At 45.0% G+C, this 23,020-nt stretch overlaps 1 protein-coding gene across 3 annotated transcripts in view; it reads right to left on the bottom strand.

Annotated features, from left to right (window-relative positions):
* Positions 1-9,016: 9,016 nt before the first annotated feature.
* The window catches only part of LOC115187953 (elongation of very long chain fatty acids protein 4), a 14,839-nt gene continuing 835 nt past the window's right edge, over positions 9,017-23,020 (bottom strand). For 2 of the 3 annotated variants that reach the window (XM_029747042.1, XM_029747039.1), the window contains exons 2-7: positions 19,861-19,953; positions 18,736-18,923; positions 17,549-17,629; positions 15,649-15,820; positions 15,313-15,440; positions 9,017-12,849 (exon numbers count right to left, since the gene is read on the bottom strand). In XM_029747042.1, the coding sequence (XP_029602902.1) occupies positions 12,511-12,849; positions 15,313-15,440; positions 15,649-15,820; positions 17,549-17,629; positions 18,736-18,923; positions 19,861-19,927 (975 nt within the window). In that variant the 5' untranslated portion in view covers positions 19,928-19,953 and the 3' untranslated portion in view covers positions 9,017-12,510. Of the gene's footprint in view, positions 12,850-15,312; positions 15,441-15,648; positions 15,821-17,548; positions 17,630-18,735; positions 18,924-19,860; positions 21,775-23,020 lie in introns of those variants that run through there. The other variant, XM_029747041.1, reaches the window with a different exon arrangement.

Here is a 23,020-nt window from a genome sequence, read left to right as displayed (position 1 = left end):
CCCACCTCTCCTCCCCCCACCTCTCCACCTCCTCTCCCCTCCCTGCCAACTGTGAGGGCCTTATTATGACAGATGTCTACATCCCTGCAGGGCCCAGTCTCTCTCAAATGAATTCCACTCAACATTAAGTTAACCCTTGAACATCTCTTCCGTATCTTCCTGAAATCCAATCAACCATGTACAGCCTCTATATTCTGCATCCTGAAATTGTGAAAAGTTGATTACATGTTATCCATTGTCCAGTTATTATTCCATCTTTGATGTCTTATAAGCAACAGTCTAAAATGAGATGAGATACCTCTAGTCTGATCCTGTAACTCTAGTCTGATCCTGTAACTCTAGTCTGATCCTGTAACTCTAGTCTGATCCTGTAATTCTAGTCTGATCCTGTAATTCTAGTCTGATCCTGTAACTCTAGTCTGATCCTGTAAATCTAGTCTGATCCTGTAACTCAAGTCTGATCCTGTAACTCTAGTCTGATCCTGAGGTATCCTGTAACTCCAGTCTGATCCTGTAACTCTAGTCTGATCCTGTAACTCCAGTCTGATCCTGTAACTCTAGTCTGATCCTGTAACTCTAGTCTGATCCTGAGGTATCCTGTAACTCTAGTCTGATCCTGAGGTATCCTGTAACTCTACTCTGATCCTGTAACTCTAGTCTGATCCTGTAACTAGTCTGACCCTGTAACTCTAGTCTGATCCTGAGGTATCCTGTAACTCTAGTCTGATCCTGAGGTATCCTGTAACTCTAGTCTGACCCTGAGGTATCCTGTAACTCTAGTCTGATCCTGTAACTCTAGTCTGATCCTGAGGTATCCTGTAACTCTAGTCTGATCCTGTAACTCCAGTCTGATCCTGTAACTCTAGTCTGATCCTGTAACTCTAGTCTGATCCTGAGGTATCCTGTAACTCTAGTCTGATCCTGTAACTCTAATCTGATCCGGTAACTCTAGTCTGATCCTGTAACTCTAGTCTGATCCTGTAACTCTAGTCTGATCCTGTAACTCTAGTCTGATCCTGTAACTCTAGTCTGATCCTATAACTCTAGTCTGATCCTGTAACTCTAGTCTGATCCTGAGGTATCCTGTAACTCCAGTCTGATCCTGTAACTCTAGTCTGATCCTTTAAATCTAGTCTGATCCTGTAACTCTAGTCTGATCCTGTAACTCTAGTCTGATCCTGTAACTCTAATCTGATCCGGTAACTCTAGTCTGATCCGGTAACTCTAGTCTGATCCTGAGGTATCCTGTAACTCTAGTCTGGTTTTGTAACTCTAGTCTGATCCTGTAACTCTAGTCTGATCCTGTAACTCTAGTCTGATCCTGTAACTCTAGTCTGATCCTGAGGTATCCTGTAACTCTAGTTTGATCCTGTAACTCTAGTCTGATCCTGTAACTCCAGTCTGATCCTGAGGTTTCCTGTAGCTCTTGTCTGATCCTGAGGTATCCTGTAACTCCAGTCTGATCCTGTAACTCTAGTCTGATCCTGTAACTCTAGTCTGGTCCTGAGGTATCCTGTAACTCTAGTCTGATCCTGAGGTATCCTGTAACTCTAGTCTGATCCTGTAACTCCAGTCTGATCCTGTAGCTCTTGTCTGATCCTGTAACTCTAGTCTGATCCTGAGGTATCCTGTAACTCTAGTCTGACCCTGAGGTATCCTTTAACTCTAGTCTGATCCTGTAACTCTAGTCTGATCCTGATGTATCCTGTAACTCTAGTCTGATCCTGTAACTCTAGTCTGATCCTGTAACTAGTCTGACCCTGTAACTCTAGCCTGATCCTGAGGTATCCTGTAACTCTAGTCTGATCCTGTAACTCTAGTCTGAATCTGAGGTATCCTGTAACTCTAGTCTGATCCTGTAACTCTAGTCTGATCCTGTAACTCTAGTCTGATCCTGTAACTCCAGTCTGATCCTGTAACTCTAGTCTGATCATGAGGTATCCTGTAACTCTAGTCTGATCCTGAGGTATCCTGTAACTCTAGTCTGATCCTGTAACTCTAGTCTGATCCTGAGGTATCCTGTAACTCTAGTCTGATCCTGTAACTGTAGTCTGATCCTGAGGTATCCTGTAACTCCAGTCTGATCCTGTAACTCTAGTCTGATCCTGTAACTCTAGTCTGATCCTGTAACTCCAGTCTGATCCTGTAACTCCAGTCTGATCCTGTAACTCTAGTCTGATCCTGTAACTCTAGTCTGATCCTGAGGTATCCTGTAACTCTAGTCTGATCCTGTAACTGTAGTCTGATCCTGAGGTATCCTGTAACTCCAGTCTGATCCTGTAACTCTAGTCTGATCCTGTAACTCTAGTCTGATCCTGTAACTCCAGTCTGATCCTGTAACTCCAGTCTGATTCTGTAACTCTAGTCTGATCTTTGACCCCCCCCCCCCCCCCCCATTTGTTTTGTACACTGCTGCAACTCGCTGTTTATTATCTATGCACAGTTACTTCACCCCCACCTATATGTACAAATGACCTCTAACCTGTAGCCCCGCACACTGACTCGGTACCGGTACCCCCTGTATATAGCTTGGTTAGTGTTATGTTATTGTGTTACTTTTTATTTAAAAAAATATATATATTTATATTAGTTTATTTGATGAATATTTTCTTAACTCTTCTTGAACTGCACTGTTGGTTAAGGGCTTGTAAGTAAGCATTTCACTGTAAGGTCTTGGGTCATGTGACAAATAAGGTTTGACTTGATTTGATCCTGAGATATCCTGTAAATATAGTCTGATCCTGAGGTATCCTGTAAATATAGTCTGATCCTGAGGTATCCTGTAAATATAGTCTGATCCTTAGATATCCTGTAAATATAGTCTGATCCTGAGATATCCTGTAAATATAGTCTGATCCTTAGATATCCTGTAAATATAGTCTGATCCTGAGATATCCTGTAAATATAGTCTGATCCTGAGATATCCTGTAAATATAGTCTGATCCTGAGATATCCTGTAAATATCGTCTGATCCTGAGATATCCTGTAAATATAGTCTGATCCTGAGATATCCTGTAAATATAGTCTGATCCTGAGATATCCTGTAAATATAGTCTGATCCTGAGATATCCTGTAAATACAGTCTGATCCTGAGATATCCTGTAAATATAGTCTGATCCTGAGTTATTGTGTAACTCGAGTCTGAAGGACAGCTGGGAGGACATCACAGAGAGAGAGAGAGAGAGAGACACACACACACACACACACACACACACACACACACACAGAGAGAGAGAGAGAGAGTCACACACACAGAGAGAGAGAGAGACAGAGAGAGAGGCAGGGGCAGACTTATTGATTTGGATGCCCCAGGCAGAGGCCAGTCTAAGGGCCCCCCTATAATGAGTTTTACAGTAAAGAGGTACCGTAAAACTTCAATTATTTGCCCAGGAGTTTTTAAATCACCGAACACAACAGGCACTTATTAGAGACAGGTTTCTATTATAGCCAGGTGTCCATTAACTATGCTCATTTAAGTAGTTCATTGTTTAATTCCAGCATTCACTTCCAGTATTAATATATTTCTTCATTTCCTGCACTAATGTGTTATCGTTTACACCCTGAGTCACATTTCTTTTGACTTAGTATGCCTCTATTTAGATTTCTTTTAAACTTTTCCTTGACATAACAACTATTCTCCTCTTTGACTGTGCATTTCTAGGCAGTTCTTACTTTCGCCACTAGAGGGCGATCAGCCGATTTCTAGGAGTCTGTACTCCGGGAAGTTGTTGACGGTTTTTGTGCTTGCCAGTTAGCTAGCAGTTCTCAGCTGTTAGCAGCCAATGGCTAGCAGTTCTCAGCTGTTAGCAGCCAATGGCTAGCAGTTATCTGCTGTTAGCAGCCAATGGGTAGCAGTTATCTGCTGTTAGCAGCCAATGGGTAGCAGTTATCTGCTGTTAGCAGCCAATGGGTAGCAGTTCTCAGCTGTTAGCAGCCAATGGCTAGCAGTTCTCAGCTGTTAGCAGCCAATGGATAGCAGTTCTCAGCCGTTAGCAGCCAATGGATTGCAGTTTCTTACTGGTGATAAAATGGATGATTGCCATAATTTTTGTTAGTCATTATTAAATCTAACAAATCAAACATTAAACCTCGTAAACAATGAATGTAAATGCATGGTAACCTCGTAAACAATTCATGGTAATGCATGGTAACCTCGTAAACAATTCATGGTAATGCATGGTAACCTCGTAAACAATTCATGGTAATGCATGGTAACCTCGTAAACAATTCATGGCAATGCATGGTAACCTCGTAAACAATTCATGGTAATGCATGGTAACCTCGTAAACAATTCATGGTAATGCATGGTAACCTCGTAAACAATTCATGGTAATGCATGGTAACCTCGTAACAATTCATGGTAATGCATGGTAACCTCGTAAACAATTCATGGCAATGCATGGTAACCTCGTAAACAATTCATGGTAATGCATGGTAACCTCGTAAACAATTCATGGTAATGCATGGTAACCTCGTAAACAATTCATGGTAATGCATGGTAACCTCGTAAACAATTCATGGCAATGCATGGTAACCTCGTAAACAATTCATGGTAATGCATGGTAACCTCGTAAACAATTCATGGTAATGCATGGTAACCTCGTAAAACAATTCATGGTAATGCATGGTAACCTCGTAAACAATTCATGGTAATGCATGGTAACCTCGTAAACAATTCATGGTAATGCATGGTAACCTCGTAAACAATTCATGGTAATGCATGGTAACCTCGTAAACAATTCATGGTAATGCATGGTAACCTCGTAAACAATTCATGGCAATGCATGGTAACCTCGTAAACAATTCATGGCAATGCATGGTAACCTCGTAAACAATTTATGGTAATGCATGGTAACCTCGTAAACAATTCATTTAGCCCCAACGTATATTTGAAACAGGCTTTTATTTGCTGAAATGTGTGACGTCGCCCGGCTATTGAAAGGGACAGCCGGCCTTTTGAGGTTCGCCGTTTAATTGAAGTTTTACGGTAATTGAACTGTAAAAATGTATTACCTTTAAATGGGCCATAAACACAACCAGTCATGATGTTTTCATCTGATTGTCAAACAAATCACTTCAAAAAACAAGGTTACCTTTGCATGTTCATCCCAAATAATGTGGCCTCATTAACCTGGGCACAGTGTCCAGGCAAAATCCCCCAGTGGTGTAAAGTACTTAAGTAAAAATACTATAAAGTACTACTTAAGTAGTGTTATCTGTACTTTACTATTTATATTTTTGACAACTTTTATTTCACTACATTCGTAAAGAAAATAATGTACTTTTTACTCCATACATTTTCCCTGACACCCAAAAGTACTTGTTTTATTTTGAATGCTTAGCAGGACAGGAAATTGGTCCAATTCACACACTTATCAAGTGTGTGAACTGGTCATCTCTACTGCCTCTGATCTGGCAGACTCACTAAACACAAATGCTTTGTTTGTAAATGAAGTCTAGAGTATTGGAGCGTGCCCCTGGCGATCCGTAAAAAATAAATAAATCAATAAAATTGTGCCGTCTGGTTTGCTTAATATAAAGAATGTGAAATTATTTCTACTTTTACTTTTGATACTTAAGTATATTTTAGCAATTACATTTACTTTTGATACTTAATAAGTATATTTAAAACCAAATACTTTTAAACTTTTACTCAAGTAGTATTTTACTGAGTGACTTTCACTTTTACTTGAGTCATTTTCTATTAAAGTATCTTTACTTTTACTCAAGTATGACAATCGGGTACTTTTTCCACCACTGAACCCCTCCTCCCCCCTTTCAACCATTTTTCCAACTTTGAAGCTTCCCGCAGATTTTGCTGCTGCTGCTGAACCAACCTGCTGAAGCAAGACAGAATTAGAGCGATGAAGCTGAGCAGCCCTTGACAGCGTAAATCGTAGGTCCGCCACTGGAGAGAGGGAGAGACAGAGAGTCCTTGATTAACTCACATCCCAAAATAATACCATCACCCTGCTTCACCCTGCCCTGTGTCAACCTCCCCCTCCTCCTCCTCCCCTCTCTGTCAACCTCCCCCTCCTCCTCCCCTCTCTGTCAACCCCCCCCTCCTCCCCTCTGTCAACCTCCCCCTCCTCCTCCCCTCCCTGTCAACCTCCCCCTCCTCCTCCCCTCTCTGTCAACCTCCCCCTCCTCCTCCCCTCTCTGTCAACCTCCCCCTCCTCCTCCCCTCTCTGTCAACCTCCCCCTCCTCCTCCTCCTTCCCCAACACCAGCACAATGACCTCATGCCCAGACTCATCCAGGCTGCTTTGCATTGTTGGAAATCTGAGACTGTATCCTAATCCTTCATGTTTATTCAGGGTTTGTGTAACGTGTGTTGGGGGCCCCAGCCACCAATAGGCTAGGGACTTCGGAAATCATAATGCTACACGATTATGAAGCAATTTCAGTGACACAGTCACAGTTTTGTCTTTGAATGACGACTAATGAGGACTGCTAAGGGAGCGGCCTGCGCTGGGTTTTTAATGAGCGGGCGTGTTCTGGCCACAGCATGTGGGGTAGGAGGAGTTACAGATTCTACAGATACCGCTTCGTAATAGGACATTCTGTAGGCTAAGCAAAGATCCGCAAGAATACTTACGTTTGCATTGCATCAATTTAATCCGATTTTATGAGTGATAAATCAAAAAAAGCAACTGTATGTATATTACTTATTACTGGGTCTCGTGGGGCTGGAATCTACTGCTCTGTTCTCTTCTCCCTGTGAATTTCCAGCAGGCATATAGATGAACACCTGTCTGCTCTAGCCTGGCCCTGAAGGATGACTGTGTGAGGGAGGAGACAAGGGGGGGGACTATGGAGGCGTAAAAATTCTCCTTAATTAGACCTCTGGACCATCCATTAACAGGGCTAGGACAGATATTTGAGACTTTAAAAAAAACATGTTTCTACTTGCCTAAATAGTCTGAAGAAGAAACTAAGAGTTATTTTGAGGCCAGGGAATCTTCTCTCGATATCTGAGAAGATGTTGAAACAGTTTTAACATTTCCTCAGATACAAAGAGCAGATTCCCTGGCCTGCTGTTTCAATGCAGACCAGGGAATCTTCTCTATGTATCTGAGGAGATGTTGAAACTGCAGTCAGTGAGGAAATATAGGAGCCTAAAGGGGAGATGCTTGCTAAAATTACAGCTTTCCTATATTGAGTTATAAAAGTATTGCTCCGTGTAACAGAATAACAAAGACCCGCCCTTCATCTCCTTCTCTGGCAATGCTAACACCCACCCATAAACTCTCTTGTCTAGTAGTGCATGACCACGCACAAACACACACACACACACACACACACACACACACACACACACACACACACACACACACACACACACACACACACACACACACACACACACACACACACACACACACACACACACACACACACACACACACACACACACACACACACAATCAATCATCCAACTGTGTGGGGGCCCTCACAGATTACAGAAGAAGGTGTGTGTGTGTGTGCACGTGCGTGCGTGCGTGCGTGTGTGTGTGTGTGCGCGTGCGTACATGCGTGTGTGTGTGTGGTAGGGAGGTGTGAGAGGCCCCCTGGTTTAATTTAGAACCGCGGCTGTGTACAGTTACCATGGAAACCTTTGTCTCCGTGAAGCGTGGGGGATGAGGAAGAAGGATGCTGATTGGTCCTTGGGGCCCCTGATCAGTGACATAAAGGAGTAGGTGACCTCCTGGATCACACATCTGTTAAACAGCTAGTGTGCATCCCCAATGGGACCCTATTCCCTTTATAGGGCACTAGATGCACCCATATAGGGTTTTGGTCAAAAGTAGGGCTCTATGTAGGGAATAGGCTGCCATTTGGAACACTCGTCTATTTCCTCACTGACTGCAGTTTCAACATCTCCTCAGATTCACAAGCATTTTCGTTACACCCGCAATAACATCTGATAAATATGTGTATGTGACCAATAGACTGTGATTAGATTTTGACCCTAGTGTTATTTACAGTGAGGACTCTCCCCTGACTGGTCACTCCTCTACACAGGTTAGATACTGGACTGGACTGGGTAGGAGAATGGAACATGGTGGACATACAGGTTAGATACTAGACTGGACTGGATAGGAGAAAGGGACATGGTGGACATACAGGTTAGATACTGGACTGGACTGGATAGGAGAAAGGGACGTGGTGGACATACAGGTTAGATACTGGACTGGATAGGAGAAAGGGACATGGTGGACATACAGGTTAGATACTGAAACTTACACCAACCTCCCAGTCGCCTGAAATGTTAAAATTGAGAATCAGCAAAAGGTGGACAACTCTCTGAATTGTAAACCCCCTTTCTTCTCTCGAACTAGAGACTTTAAAACATCGTCCTGTTCTAAAGGACCACTACGCCCTCTGGTGTTCACTGGAAGAATGACAAGGCACCCCGACCCAGAATCACCAAGCATCAACATGACCTTGGTCCACAGCAGCGACCATTTACACCCTCCCTACCCAGAATCACCAAGCCTCAACATGACCTTGGTCCACAGCAGCGACCATTTACACCCTCCCTACCCAGAATCACCAAGCCTCAACATGACCTTGGTCCACAGCAGCGACCATTTACACCCTCCCTACCCAGAATCACCAAGCCTCAACATGACCTTGGTCCACAGCAGCGACCATTTACACCCTCCCTACCCAGAATCACCAAGCCTCAACATGACCTTGGTCCACAGCAGCGACCATTTACACCCTCCCTACCCAGAATCCCCAAGCCTCAACATGACCTTGGTCCACAGCAGCGACCATTTACACCCTCCCTACCCAGAATCCCCAAGCCTCAACATGACCTTGGTCCACAGCAGCGACCATTTACACCCTCCCTACCCAGAATCACCAAGCCTCAACATGACCTTGGTCCACAGCAGCGACCATTTACACCCTCCCTTCCTGTCCTGAGCAGTAATAAATGAAACAACAATAAATGAACAGATCGTAGACATACAATATGTTTTAATGGCTGAAGGAGAGACAACACGTACTGTATGTACAGGCATTCTGTTTATTTGTATCTATGAGTTGAAATAAGTCATGATCCTTTAAAAGAAAGTGCAAGCTGTTTGGACAGAGAAATATCTGCTCCTCATGGTATTTACTTGGGAACCCCCCCCCCCCAAAAAAAAATCACAAATGTACAAAAATCACACAGCATATAATATATACAACACGTAATAAATAAAAAAAAATAAAAACGTCTCCACGAACACTAAAACACAGACAAGCACTTTGCCATTCAGAAGAAGAAAAAAAATACACATTTATATTAAAGATAGGAACAATAAATCAATAAATAAAAAAAACAAGAAATAACATCTTATTACATGATGTGATACATGGTTGAATTTGCTGCTCTAGAATAGACTGTGTGGCGTTGTACTCTACACATGTCACGGTTAGCTAGAGCACATGGTCCTTCAGTAGCAGTATGTACAGTACACTAACTAAAACACGTTAGGTTAGCTAGAGCACATGGTCCTTCAGTAGCAGTATGTACAGTACACTAACTAAAACACGTTAGGTTAGCTAGAGCACATGGTCCTTCAGTAGCAGTATGTACAGTACACTAACTAAAACACGTTAGGTTAGCTAGAGCACATGGTCCTTCAGTAGCAGTATGTACAGTACACTCACTAAAACACGTCGAACAAGCTGATATTGCCTAAACAGAGTGTCAAATCAATCCAGCAATCGATCATTTGATTTGATTGGTTGATAAACAGCGTCTCCCAGGTGACTAGTTGTTTGATTTGCCCTAATAATCCATAGCAGGGTCTTCACAGTTAATATTCCCTGACATAGTGTGTCTACTTGGCTCTGCTCACAGCTCCACGTTCACTGAGTAAGACAACTAGTGATGTCGTATGTAGAGGCAACCAGGACAGAACAGTGAAATAAAAAACAAGGCAACATTTCTGACAAAATTCCGCTGTCTCTAACTGAATGTCGCTTCTAGATTCCGCTGCCTCTAACTGAATGTCGCTTCTAGATTCCGCTGCCTCTAACTGAATGTCGCTTCTAGATTCCACTGTCTCTAACTGAATGTCGCTTCTAGATTCCACTGTCTCTAACTGAATGTCGCTTCTAGATTCCACTGTCTCTAACTGAATGTCACTTCTAGATTCCACTGCCTCTAACTGAATGTCACTTCTAGATTCCGCTACCTCTAACTGAATGTCGCTTCTAGATTCCACTGCCTCTAACGGAATGTCGCTTCTAGATTCCACTGCCTCTAACTGAATGTCGCTTCTAGATTCCGCTACTTCTAACTGAATGTCGCTTCTAGATTCCGCTACTTCTAACTGAATGTCGCTTCTAGATTCCACTGCCTCTAACTGAATGTCACTTCTAGATTCCACTGCCTCTAAATGAATGTCATTTCTAGATTCCACTGCCTCTAACTGAATGTCGCTTCCAGATTCCGCTGCCTCTAACTGAATGTCACTTCTAGATTCCACTGTCTCTAACTGAATGTCGCTTCTAGATTCCACTGTCTCTGACTGAATGTCGGTTCCAGATTCCGCTGCCTCTAACTGAATGTCATTTCTAGATTCCACTGCCTCTAACTGAATGTCGCTTCCAGATTCCGCTGCCTCTAACTGAATGTCACTTCTAGATTCCACTGCCTCTAACTGAATGTCGATTCTAGATTCCACTGCCTCTAACTGAATGTCGCTTCTAGATTCCACTGTCTCTAACTGAATGTCGCTTCTAGATTCCACTGTCTCTAACTGAATGTCGCTTCTAGATTCCACTGCCTCTAACTGAATGTCACTTCTAGTAATAATGAGTGATGCTTTTTATTAGCATGTACAGTAAACAAGTCTAATTGGCCAAGTTGTAATTGGATAAAGCTTAACTTGTATTTCAAGAGCTCAAATTTGTTTTTCAGACCTTATGTAAACTCAATGTGTGGCTAGGATTGCCAACAGCTGAAATGGGCGGAAGAATTCAATGGCCTACCTCACATAATATGAACCAACAAATCTGGACAAAGGCCAAAAACGACAGTATGACTAAGTCATATTGTTTAAAAGGCATACGTACACATTGAATGTTTAAATTAAAAAAGGCCAAAGATCGACTGACATTGTCTCCTGTACTGGTGATGGAAGCCTGCGTGTGTGTGGTGTGTTCCTGTCTCTAGATACCAGTGGGTTAGTTAGCTACACACCACTGAATCAGCTAGCTACAAACTAGTGAATTAATGAGTTTGCTAGCTACAAACCAGTGGGTTAGTTAGCTACACACCAGTGAATCAGCTAGCTAAACACCAGTCGGTTCGCTAGCTACAAACCAGTCGGTTCGCTAGCTACAAACCTGTGGGTTGCTAGCTACAAACCAGTCGGTTAGCTAGCTACAAACCAGTCGGTTAGCTAGCTACAAACCAGTCGGTTAGCTAGCTACAAACCAGTGAATCAGCTAGCTACAAACCAGTCGGTTCGCTAGCTACAAACCAGTGGGTTAGCTAGCTACAAACCAGTGAATCAGCTAGCTACAAACCAGTCGGTTAGCTGTTAGCTAGCTACAAACCAGTCGGTTAGCTGTTAGCTAGCTACAAACCAGTCGGTTCGCTAGCTACAAACCAGTCGGTTCGCTAGCTACAAACCAGTCGGTTAGCTAGCTACAAACCAGTCGGTTAGCTAGCTACAAACCAGTCGGTTAGCTAGCTACAAGCCAGTGGGTTAGCTAGCTACAAGCCAGTGGGTTAGCTAGCTACAAACCAGTGGGTTAGCTAGCTACAAACCAGTGGGTTAGCTAGCTACAAACCAGTCGGTTCGCTAGCTACAAACCAGTCGGTTCGCTAGCTACAAACCAGTCGGTTCGCTAGCTACAAACCAGTCGGTTAGCTAGCTACAAACCAGTGGGTTAGCTAGCTACAAACCAGTGGGTTAGCTAGCTACAAACCAGTGGGTTAGCTAGCTACAAACCAGTCGGTTAGCTAGCTACAAACCAGTCGGTTAGCTAGCTACAAACCAGTGGGTTAGCTAGCTACAAACCAGTCGGTTCGCTAGCTACAAACCAGTCGGTTAGCTAGCTACAAACCAGTCGGTTCGCTAGCTACAAACCTCAACACTGCGGTACAGAGAGAGAACATGTTGACGGTGTTGTTTTCCAGACCAGAAACGACTGAATGTTGGATGAGTTGTAATGACGGTTACCATGGACACGTCGTGACCTCTTCCCAGGATTGGGGTCATTTCCCTTTCAATTCAGTCAACGCAGAAAGTTAATTTGAATTTCAGTTTTCCCCAATCAAAGCCAATGAGCAAAATTGGAATTTTGAAAAGTCAGTTTTCTTCATAAATTGATTGAATTGAAATGGAATTGACTCCAGCCTTGCCTCTTACCACACCTTCACCTACAAGTAGTGTACTGCATAGGGAATAGGGTGCTATGTGTGAGGTATAATAAGATCAAAACAGCAAGGCCTGTTAGTGCCAGCCTCCTTCAGCCCTACACCCCCCTCTCCCTCTGTCTAATCCCTCTTGGTTCTCCCCTTCCTCTTCCTCCTTCCATTCCCGTTGTCCACCCCTGATGATCTCTCCTTCTCCTCCACTTTGCCCCCTCCTCCCACCACCGCTCCATTCCCCAGTCCCTTGGACAGCCCGTTGGAGACCCCGTTAGACAGAGCCTTGGCGGCCTTGGGCTCCCTGGGTTGGCGCGGCGTGTGGCGATACGTCTGGTAGTAGAAGTTACCGAACAGGGCGATGAAGGTGAGGGCGTAGCAGATAAGGGCATAGTGCATCCAGTGGGGAAACTCACAGTCCATGTAGAGGGACAGAGCAGTGTGGCCGATGGTGACATGGAACTGGACCTGAGGTAGAGACGGAGGGAGGGATCAGTTGAAACCTTATTATGTACAGGGCCTTCGGGAAATTATTCAGACCCCTTGACTTTTAACGCATTTTGTTACGTTACAGCCTTATTCTAACATGTATTAAATACAACAATTTCCTCATCAATCTACACACAATACCCCATAATGATATAAGTATTCAGACCCTTTGCTATGAGGCTTGAATTTGAGCTCAGGTGCATCCTGTTTCCATTGATCATCCTTGAGATGTTTCTACAACTTGATTGGAGTCCACTTGTGGTAAATTCAATTGATTGGACATGATTTGGAAAGGCACACACCTGTCTATATAAGGTCCCACAGTTGACAGTGCATGTCAGAGCAAAAACCAAGCCATGAGGTCGAAGGAATTGTCCGTAGAGCTCAGAGACAGGATTGTGTCGTCACAGATCTGGGGAAGGGTATCAAAAAATGGAAGGTCCCCAAGAACACAGTGGAAGGTCCCCAAGAACACAGTGGAAGGTCCCCAAGAACACAGTGGAAGGTCCCCAAGAACACAGTGGAAGGTCCCCAAAAACACAGTGGCCTCCATCATTCTTAAATGGAAGAAGTTTGGAAACACCAAGACTCTTCCTAGAGCTGGCCGCCCGGCCAAACTGAGCAATCGAGGGAGAAGAGCCTTGGTCAGGGAGGTGACCAACAACCCGATGGTCACTTTGACAGAGCTCCAGAGTTCCTCTGTGGAGATGGGAGAAACTTCCAGAAGGACAACAAAGTCTGCGGCAGTCCACCAATCAGGCCTTTATGGAAGAGCGGCCAGACGAAAGCCATTCCTCAGTAAAAGGCACATGACAGCCCGCTTGGTGTTTGCTAATAGGCACCTAAAGACTCTCAGACTATGAGAAACAAGATTATCTAGTCTGATGAAACCAAGATTGAACTCTTTGGCCTGAATGCCAAGCATCATGTCTGGAGGAAACATTGCACCATCCCTACGGTGAAGCATGGTGGTGGCAGCATCATGCTGTGGAGATGTTTTCCAGCAGCAGGGACTGAGAGACTAGTCAGGATCGAGGGAAAGATGAACGGAGCAAAGTATGATCATGATCTCTCCAAGTAGAGAAGGAAGACCAGCTGGTTCTCCATGATCTCTCCAGGTAGAGAAAGAAGACCAGCTGGTTCTCCATGATCTCTCCAGGTAGAGAAGAAGACCAGCTGGTTCTCCATGATCTCTCCGGGTAGAGAAAGAAGACCAGCTGGTTTTCATGATCTCTCCGGGTAGAGAAAGAAGACCAGCTGGTTCTCCATGATCTCTCCGGGTAGAGAAAGAAGACCAGCTGGTTCTCCATGATCTCTCCAGGTAGAGAAAGAAGACCAGCTGGTTCTCCATGATCTCTCCGGGTAGAGAAAGAAGACCAGCTGGTTCTCCATGATCTCTCCGGGTAGAGAAAGAAGACCAGCTGGTTTTCATGATCTCTCCGGGTAGAGAAAGAAGACCAGCTGGTTCTCCATGATCTCTCCAGGTAGAGAAGAAGACCAGCTGGTTCTCCATGATCTCTCCAGGTAGAGAAAGAAGACCAGCTGGTTCTCCATGATCTCTCCGGGTAGAGAAAGAAGACCAGCTGGTTCTCCATGATCTCTCCAGGTAGAGAAAGAAGACCAGCTGGTTCTCCATGATCTCTCCGGGTAGAGAAGAAGACCAGCTGGTTCTCCATGATCTCTCCAGGTAGAGAAAGAAGACCAGCTGGTTCTCCATGATCTCTCCGGGTAGAGAAAGAAGACCAGCTGGTTCTCCATGATCTCTCCGGGTAGAGAAAGAAGACCAGCTGGTTCTCCATGATCTCTCCGGGTAGAGAAAGAAGACCAGCTGGTTCTCCATGATCTCTCCGGGTAGAGAAAGAAGACCAGCTGGTTCTCCATGATCTCTCCGGGTAGAGAAGAAGACCAGCTGGTTCTCCATGATCTCTCCAGGTAGATAAAGAAGACCAGCTGGTTCTCCATGATCTCTCCGGGTAGAGAAAGAAGACCAGCTGGTTTTCATGATCTCTCCGGGTAGAGAAAGAAGACCAGCTGGTTCTCCATGATCTCTCCAGGTAGAGAAAGAAGACCAGCTGGTTCTCCATGATCTCTCCGGGTAGAGAAAGAAGACCAGCTGGTTCTCCATGATCTCTCCAGGTAGAGAAAGAAGACCAGCTGGTTCTCCATGATCTCTCCAGGTAGAGAAAGAAGACCAGCTGGTTCTCCATGATCTCTCCAGGTAGATAAAGAAGACCAGCTGGTTGTCATGATCTCTCCGGGTAGAGAAAGAAGACCAGCTGGTTCTCCATGATCTCTCCGGGTAGAGAAAGAAGACCAGCTTCGGGCCTTCGAGGTTCACTAACTGAATAGTCCAGCAACCCAGTAGTGATGATATGACACAACGCCATGACTGACTTAACTGTAAATCCATCTGAATCAAGTTACTGTAAACGGATCTCTTACCATCTGGATGACAGTCAGGTACTTCTTCCACCACAGGCACTTCTGGATCTTGGGTCCAAAGGAGGCCAGACCATAATACAGATACATCAGGACATGAATGGCAGCGTTCATGTGTGCACCGAAGAATGCTGCAAAAGGAGGAGGGGGAAACCCCGGCAGATAATGTGATGAGGTACCATTATCAAATCACCAATAATGTATGAATTTCTAATAAAGGGAATGTAACATATTACTGCATTCTGCTACAGTTCAATGCAGAAGAAGAGATTCCTTTTTCTCAAAGGAAGTTACTGGTTAAGTTTTTTTTTTTTAAAGACAAATAGAAGGGATACTCACACTGTCCTCCAGCGACCCACTTGATGCCGATCCACCACAGGGTGAACATGGTGCAGTGGTGGTAGACGTGCAGGAAGCTGACCTGGTTAAACTTCTTCCTCAGGATGAAGAAGACCGTGTCCAGGTACTCTACTCCTTTAGAGATGAAATACCACCACAACGCTGCTGCTATCTGTGAAGGACGGGGACGTTAGTATCATTGAGGAAGACTTCGACAACAATCTCCAGACAGGTTATATTTCATAACTTTAGGGGGTCATGTGACCTCTCTAGAGGGATGTTTATGCCTCTGCCAGAATCTGTTGACTAGACTACAGCCTGATGTGATCCCTGACCTTTGACCTTTCATCATCATCATCAACCTTGGGACACAAAATGGTCGCTGACGACAAAGAGGAAGAGGCGAAGGGAAAGGGATAACTGGGCCCAAAATGTGTCTTCTCTAGCGGGTGGGATTTATATATAATTTTTTTGGCTCACCGAGGGGGTTTCCCCTCACCAAGCAAGGACTTTTTGTACGGTCAATGAGAGAGTGTCGAATTTGGTCAACAAAAACGGTAATGACTAATTTGATACATGAGGCTTATTTGATCGAATAGAACACTTTGTTGTTCACACGTGTATCTGCCATCTCATTGGCTAGAATGGCTCCACTTGATCTTGCCTCCTTCCAACTGCCTTCCATTTTTGAAGACATTTATTGCCGTTTGTTAGAGCGGCCACTTGAGTACCTGGTCAATATAATGGATCATCTGTACGGACGTGGCATGCTGCCTGGTGTAAACGTCATGGAGAAGTAGCTACCCACCCCGCTGGCTCCGTCTGTCTGATTGGAGGGTTTGATCAGATAGATAAAGCCTGGTCATGTTTCTTCACATCTCCCAGAGGTGAGTGAAAGAGAGAGCAGGTGTCTGATTTCATGATCCCAGTCGCTGCAAGGATCATGGCCAGCCAGCATCTCACAGTTACTGGTCATACCTGTGTACTACCGGTCATACCTGTACTACCGGTCATACCTGTACTACTGGTCATACCTGTACTACTGGTCATACCTGTACTACCGGTCATACCTGTACTACCGGTCATACCTGTACTACCGGTCATACCTGTACTACTGTCCATACCTGTACTACTGTCCATACCTGTACTACTGGTCATACCTGTACTACTGGTCGTACCTGTACTACTGATTATACCTGTACTACTGGTCATACCTGTACTACCGGTCGTACCTGTACTACTGGTCGTACCTGTACTACTGTCCATACCTGTACTACTGGTCATACCTGCACTACGGGTCATACCTGCACTACGGGTCATACCTGTACTACTGGTCATACCTGTACTACTGGTCATACCTGTACTACTGGTCATACCTGTACTACTGTCCATACCTGTACTACTGGTCATACCTGTACTACTGGTCATACCTGTACTACTGGCCATACTCTTACTACTGGTCATACCTGTACTACTGGTCGTACCTGTACTACCGATTTATACCTGTACTACCGGTCATACCTGTACTACCGATTATACCTGTACTACCGATTATACCTGTACTACCGATTATACCTGTACTACCGGTCATACCTGTACTACCGGTCATACCTGTACTACCGGTCATACCTGTACTACCGGTCATACCTGTACTACTGGTCATACCTGTACTACTGGTCATACCTGTACTACTGATTATACAGGCGTCCGACTGGGTTTAAATACTACCGTTTGCTTTATCCTGTCTAGAATGCCAGATGGGTTGGGGTTTGCAATTTTGTGAATATTCTAATTGGTTCCAATGCGACAGCCAACCTGCATCGAGCCACAACGAAAGATTTTGAAACGATTTCAAATACTACTTGAACCCAGGTCCCGGGTCGTTTCTGGGTGAACTCACCCGGACTTCGTTGGGGTCGTCTGAGTAGTCAACAGACTGGCAGATGTAGCTGTATCCGGCCGCCCGAGCCGCCAGGAAGAGCTGAGAATAGAAGAGTCCACCACACACACATATATAAACCGAGAGAGAGAGAGAGAGAGAGAGAGAGAGAGGACAGAGAGAGAGAGAGAGAGAGAGAGAGAGAGAGAGAGAGAGAGAGAAGAGAGAGAGAGAGAGAGAGACGAGCGAGAGAGAGAGAGAGACGAGAGAGAGAGAGAGAGAGACAGAGAGAGACAGAGAGAGAGAGAGAGAGAGAGAGAGAGAGGAGAGAGAGAGACAGAGAGAGACAGAGAGAGAGCGAGAGAGAGAGAGACGAGAGAGAGAGAGAGACAGAGAGAGAGAGAGACGGAGAGAGAGAGAGAGAGAGAGAGAGAGGACAGAGAGAGAGAGAGAGAGAGCGAGAGAGAGAGAGACAGAGAGAGAGAGAGAGAGAGAGAGAGAGAGACAGAGAGAGAGAGAGAGTGGAACTAAGAGCAGATAGATATCAACTAATGGAAACAGGGAATCTAAGGAGTTTTACACCTTTTGAAATGTTTTATGAATGCTTTAAAAAAGAAAAAGGTGAAAGTGAAATAAAATATTCAGCAATTCTTGAAGGACAATGAAAGTTGACTTAGTTAGTTTCAGTCTTGTCATATTCGTGTTTGTAGGTGGCAGGGAAGTCAGTCGCAGGAGAAACCAACTTGGTTAAACTGGAGTATTTTAATTAACAACAAAAAACAAACTCCAAAACCAAAGTACACAAATAACACGGGTAAAAAAAATAACCCGTCGCACACCTGATACAAAATACACGCGTACATAACATCACAAACAATCACCGCCAAGGACATGAGGGGGAAACAGAGGGTTAAATACACAACATGTAATTGATGGGATTGGAACCAGGTGTGGTAGGAAGACAAGACAAAACCAATGGAAAATGAAAAACGGATCAACGACGGGCTAGAAGACCGGTGACGTCGACCGCCGAGCATCACCTGAACAAGGAGGGGGCACATCGACTTCGGCAGAAGTCGTGACAAGTCTCTAGCGACAGATTTTTAAAAATCGAGAAGCTAAGCCAGACTAGCAAACACACGCAATATTATTTGGTTGTGGGTGACGAGATTAGAATTTGAAAATAAATGAAAAAATGAAGCGCCCACCTCTTTGCAAATGAAGAAGTTGAAGATGACCATGCTGAAGTTGTAGACGATCAGTGTCTTCTGGAGCTGCAAGGGTTCTCTGTTCTGCATGTACTTGGGCCCCAGCCACAGGAACAACAGATAGGAGGAACTGATGGCCAGCGTTGGGAGGGGGTTGTCCATCAGGGGCCATTTCTCCACTCGTTTGTCTTGGGGGGGGGGCAGTACAATACACTCAGAATTACTGCTGTGATAACAGTGAGTAATACAATACAGTAATCTGACATTTCTTCCTCTACACTGAACACTAAAATATAAAACGCAACATGTAAAGTGTTGGTTAAATGTTTCATGAGTTGAAATAAAAAAAGAATCCCCAAAATGTTCCATATGCACAAAAAAACGTTTTTATCTCAAATTTTGTGCACAAATTTGTACCCATCCCTGTTAGTGAGCATTTCTCCTTTGCCAAGATAATCCATCCACCTGACAGGTGTGGCATATCAAGAAGCTGATTAAACAGCGTAATCATTACACAGGTGCACCTTGTGCTGGGGGACAATAAAAGGCCACTCTAAAATGTGCAGTTTTGTCACTCAACACAAATGCCACAGATGTCTCATGTTTTGAGGGAGTGTGCAATTGGCATGCTGACTGTAGGAATGTCCACCAGAGCTGTTGCCAGATAATTTAATGTTCATTTCTCTACCATAAGCCGCCTCCAACGTTGTTTTAGAACATTTGGCAGTACGTCCAATTGGCCTCACAACCACGTGTAACCACGCCAGCCCAGGACCTCCACGTCCGTCTTCTCCACCTGCGGGATCGTCTGGGGGGTGGGGTGGAGTATTTCTGTCTGTAATAAAGCCCTTTTCTGGGGGAAAACTCATTCTGATTGGCTGGGCCTGGGCCTGGCTGGGACTGATTTCCTTATATGAACTGTAACTCAGTAAAATCGTTGAAATTGTGGCATGTTGCGTTTATATTTTTGTTCAGTGTAGAAGGAGAAAGAGACTTTTATTCTGAGATTCTCGCAAACCAAGATCACGACTAAACCTGACGCACACACACACACACACACACACACACACACACACACACACACACACACACACACACACACACACACGGGAGTGTGAGGATTACCTGCGATGGTAAGGGCCCATTTATATAAATTCATGGTATCATTTATCAGATGCGTGGTGAGCTCCATCTTTGCAGGCCAGTATCTGAGTTCCCCTGGCAGACAGACACACAGAGAGAAGACAGCAGAAGGTGTTTAACAGTTCCCCTGGCAGAGAGACACACAGAGAGAAGACAGTAGAAGGTGTTTAACAGTTCCCCTGGCAGAGAGACACACAGAGAGAAGACAGTAGAAGGTGTTGAACAGCTCCCCTGGCAGAGAGACACACAGAGAGAAGACAGTAGAAGGTGTTTAACAGTTCCCCTGGCAGAGAGACACACAGAGAGAAGACAGTAGAAGGTGTTTAACAGTTCCCCTGGCAGAGAGACACACAGAGAGAAGACAGTAGAAGGTGTTTAACAGTTCCCCTGGCAGAGAGACACACAGAGAGAAGACAGTAGAAGGTGTTGAACAGTTCCCCTGGCAGAGAGACACACAGAGAGAAGACAGTAGAAGGTGTTTAACAGTTCCCCTGGCAGAGAGACACACAGAGAGAAGACAGTAGAAGGTGTTGAACAGTTCCCCTGGCAGAGAGACACACAGAGAGAAGACAGTAGAAGGTGTTGAACAGTTCCCCTGGCAGAGAGACACACAGAGAGAAGACAGCAGAAGGTGTTTAACAGTTCCCCTGGCAGAGAGACACACAGAGAGAAGACAGCAGAAGGTGTTTAACAGTTCCCCTGGCAGAGAGACACACAGAGAGAAGACAGTAGAAGGTGTTTAACAGTTCCCCTGGCAGAGAGACACACAGAGAGAAGACAGTAGAAGGTGTTTAACAGTTCCCCTGGCAGAGAGACACACAGAGAGAAGACAGTAGAAGGTGTTGAACAGTTCCCCTGGCAGAGAGACACACAGAGAGAAGACAGCAGAAGGTGTTTAACAGGTCCCCTGGCAGAGAGACACACAGAGAGAAGACAGCAGAAGGTGTTTAACAGTTCCCCTGGCAGAGAGACACACAGAGAGAAGACAGTAGAAGGTGTTGAACAGTTCCCCTGGCAGAGAGACACACAGAGAGAAGACAGTAGAAGGTGTTTAACAGTTCCCCTGGCAGAGAGACACACAGAGAGAAGACAGTAGAAGGTGTTTAACAGTTCCCCTGGCAGAGAGACACACAGAGAGAAGACAGCAGAAGGTGTTTAACAGTTCCCCTGACAGAGAGACACACAGAGAGAAGACAGTAGAAGGTGTTTAACAGTTCCCCTGGCAGAGAGACACACAGAGAGAAGACAGTAGAAGGTGTTTAACAGTTCCCCTGGCAGAGAGACACACAGAGAGAAGACAGTAGAAGGTGTTGAACAGTTCCCCTGGCAGAGAGACACACAGAGAGAAGACAGCAGAAGGTGTTTAACAGGTCCCCTGGCAGAGAGACACACAGAGAGAAGACAGCAGAAGGTGTTTAACAGTTCCCCTGGCAGAGAGACACACAGAGAGAAGACAGTAGAAGGTGTTGAACAGTTCCCCTGGCAGAGAGACACACAGAGAGAAGACAGTAGAAGGTGTTTAACAGTTCCCCTGGCAGAGAGACACACAGAGAGAAGACAGTAGAAGGTGTTTAACAGTTCCCCTGGCAGAGAGACACACAGAGAGAAGACAGTAGAAGGTGTTTAACAGTTCCCCTGGCAGAGAGACACACAGAGAGAAGACAGTAGAAGGTGTTGAACATCATCCAGCTATCACTGAACACTACCACCTAGTGCCCCCACCTGGTGAGGAGGTCCTCCTGTCTGACAGCTTCTACAGTATTACTGGGATGGAATAGGAGCGATAGAGCATCTTGGAATAACTCAGGGCTTCAATTCAGTCAATTAAGCCATTTAATTTTACATTTTAGTCATTTAGCAGTCACTCTTATCCAGAGCGACTTACAGTAGTGAATGCATACATTTAATTAAAGAAAATATATATATATTTTTGTACTGGCCCCCCGTGGGAATCGAACCCACAACCCTGGCGTTGCACACACCGTTGCAAACACCATGCTCTAACAAATGAGCCACAGGTAAAACTCGTTTAGCAAGACTCATTTAGGCTATTCTTCCTCAGCAACATTTCCCAGCACAAATTAAAAGGTCTATCTACAGTCCGTCCCCACATTCTGATGTAAAATAAGCAAATAGACTTCCATAAATATCTATATGTTCCTGACAGACCGGGGGTGAGAGAGGATGGGGGGAGGGGGGGAAACACTCCGCTGCACTGTTCTGCTCGGTGACACGTGATAGACGAATGGTCCTCTATTCTAGCGACGCACAAATACCCAGCTGACGCCGCACCGTGAGCATGTCAGCAGCTTTATGACCCGGTTGGTCTGACTGTCCGCACCGCCGCTATTACCGGCATCCAATCTGTAGTCCTGTGTTATTTAGTTCAAAACTACAATAGATGTTACCTTCGACATGCTTTATATCCAAGCAGGTCATTGCATAGTGCGCGAGCAGAGCTAGAGCGCGTGGAAAACACCGTGTGATTTAATGATCTCTGAACCGTAGCCCCCCTCCTTCTGACCAGCGGCGGTTCTAGTCCATTTCAACTGGGGGGGGGGGCAAGCTGGGGCCAGTTGTACTGTTAGAGGGGCCAGTTGTACTGTTAGAGGGGTCAGTTGTACTGTTAGAGGGGCCAGTTGTTCTGTTAGAGGGGCCAGTTGTACTGTTAGAGGGGCCAGTTGTTCTGTTAGAGGGGGCCAGTTGTACTGTTAGAGGGGCCAGTTGTACTGTTAGAGGGGCCAGTTGTACTGTTAGAGGGGCCAGTTGTTCTGTTAGAGGGGCCAGTTGTACTGTTAGAGGGGCCAGTTGTTCTGTTAGAGGGGGCCAGTTGTACTGTTAGAGGGGCCAGTTGTACTGTTAGAGGGGCCAGTTGTACTGTTAGAGGGGCCAGTTGTTCTGTTAGAGGGGCCAGTTGTACTGTTAGAGGGGCCAGTTACATTAGACGTTATTGTGGTCATATCGTTTTCTTCACTGCATTGCAGGTAAAAGACCATGTTCATAATCATTAGTGTTCCGCGTTGCCACCGTCTAATAACGGATGTAAAACAAGAACGATAGCAAAAATTAGTTATGTAAAAATTAGTTCATACTCCACATTTAGGGGGGGTCACAAGGGGGTCCAAAATTGTTGTCACAGGGG

The sequence above is a fragment of the Salmo trutta genome, unplaced genomic scaffold, assembly GCF_901001165.1.
Source record: "Salmo trutta unplaced genomic scaffold, fSalTru1.1, whole genome shotgun sequence".
Classification (NCBI taxonomy): Eukaryota; Metazoa; Chordata; class Actinopteri; order Salmoniformes; family Salmonidae; genus Salmo; species Salmo trutta.
This window is presented reverse-complemented; position numbering and strand designations above follow the sequence as displayed.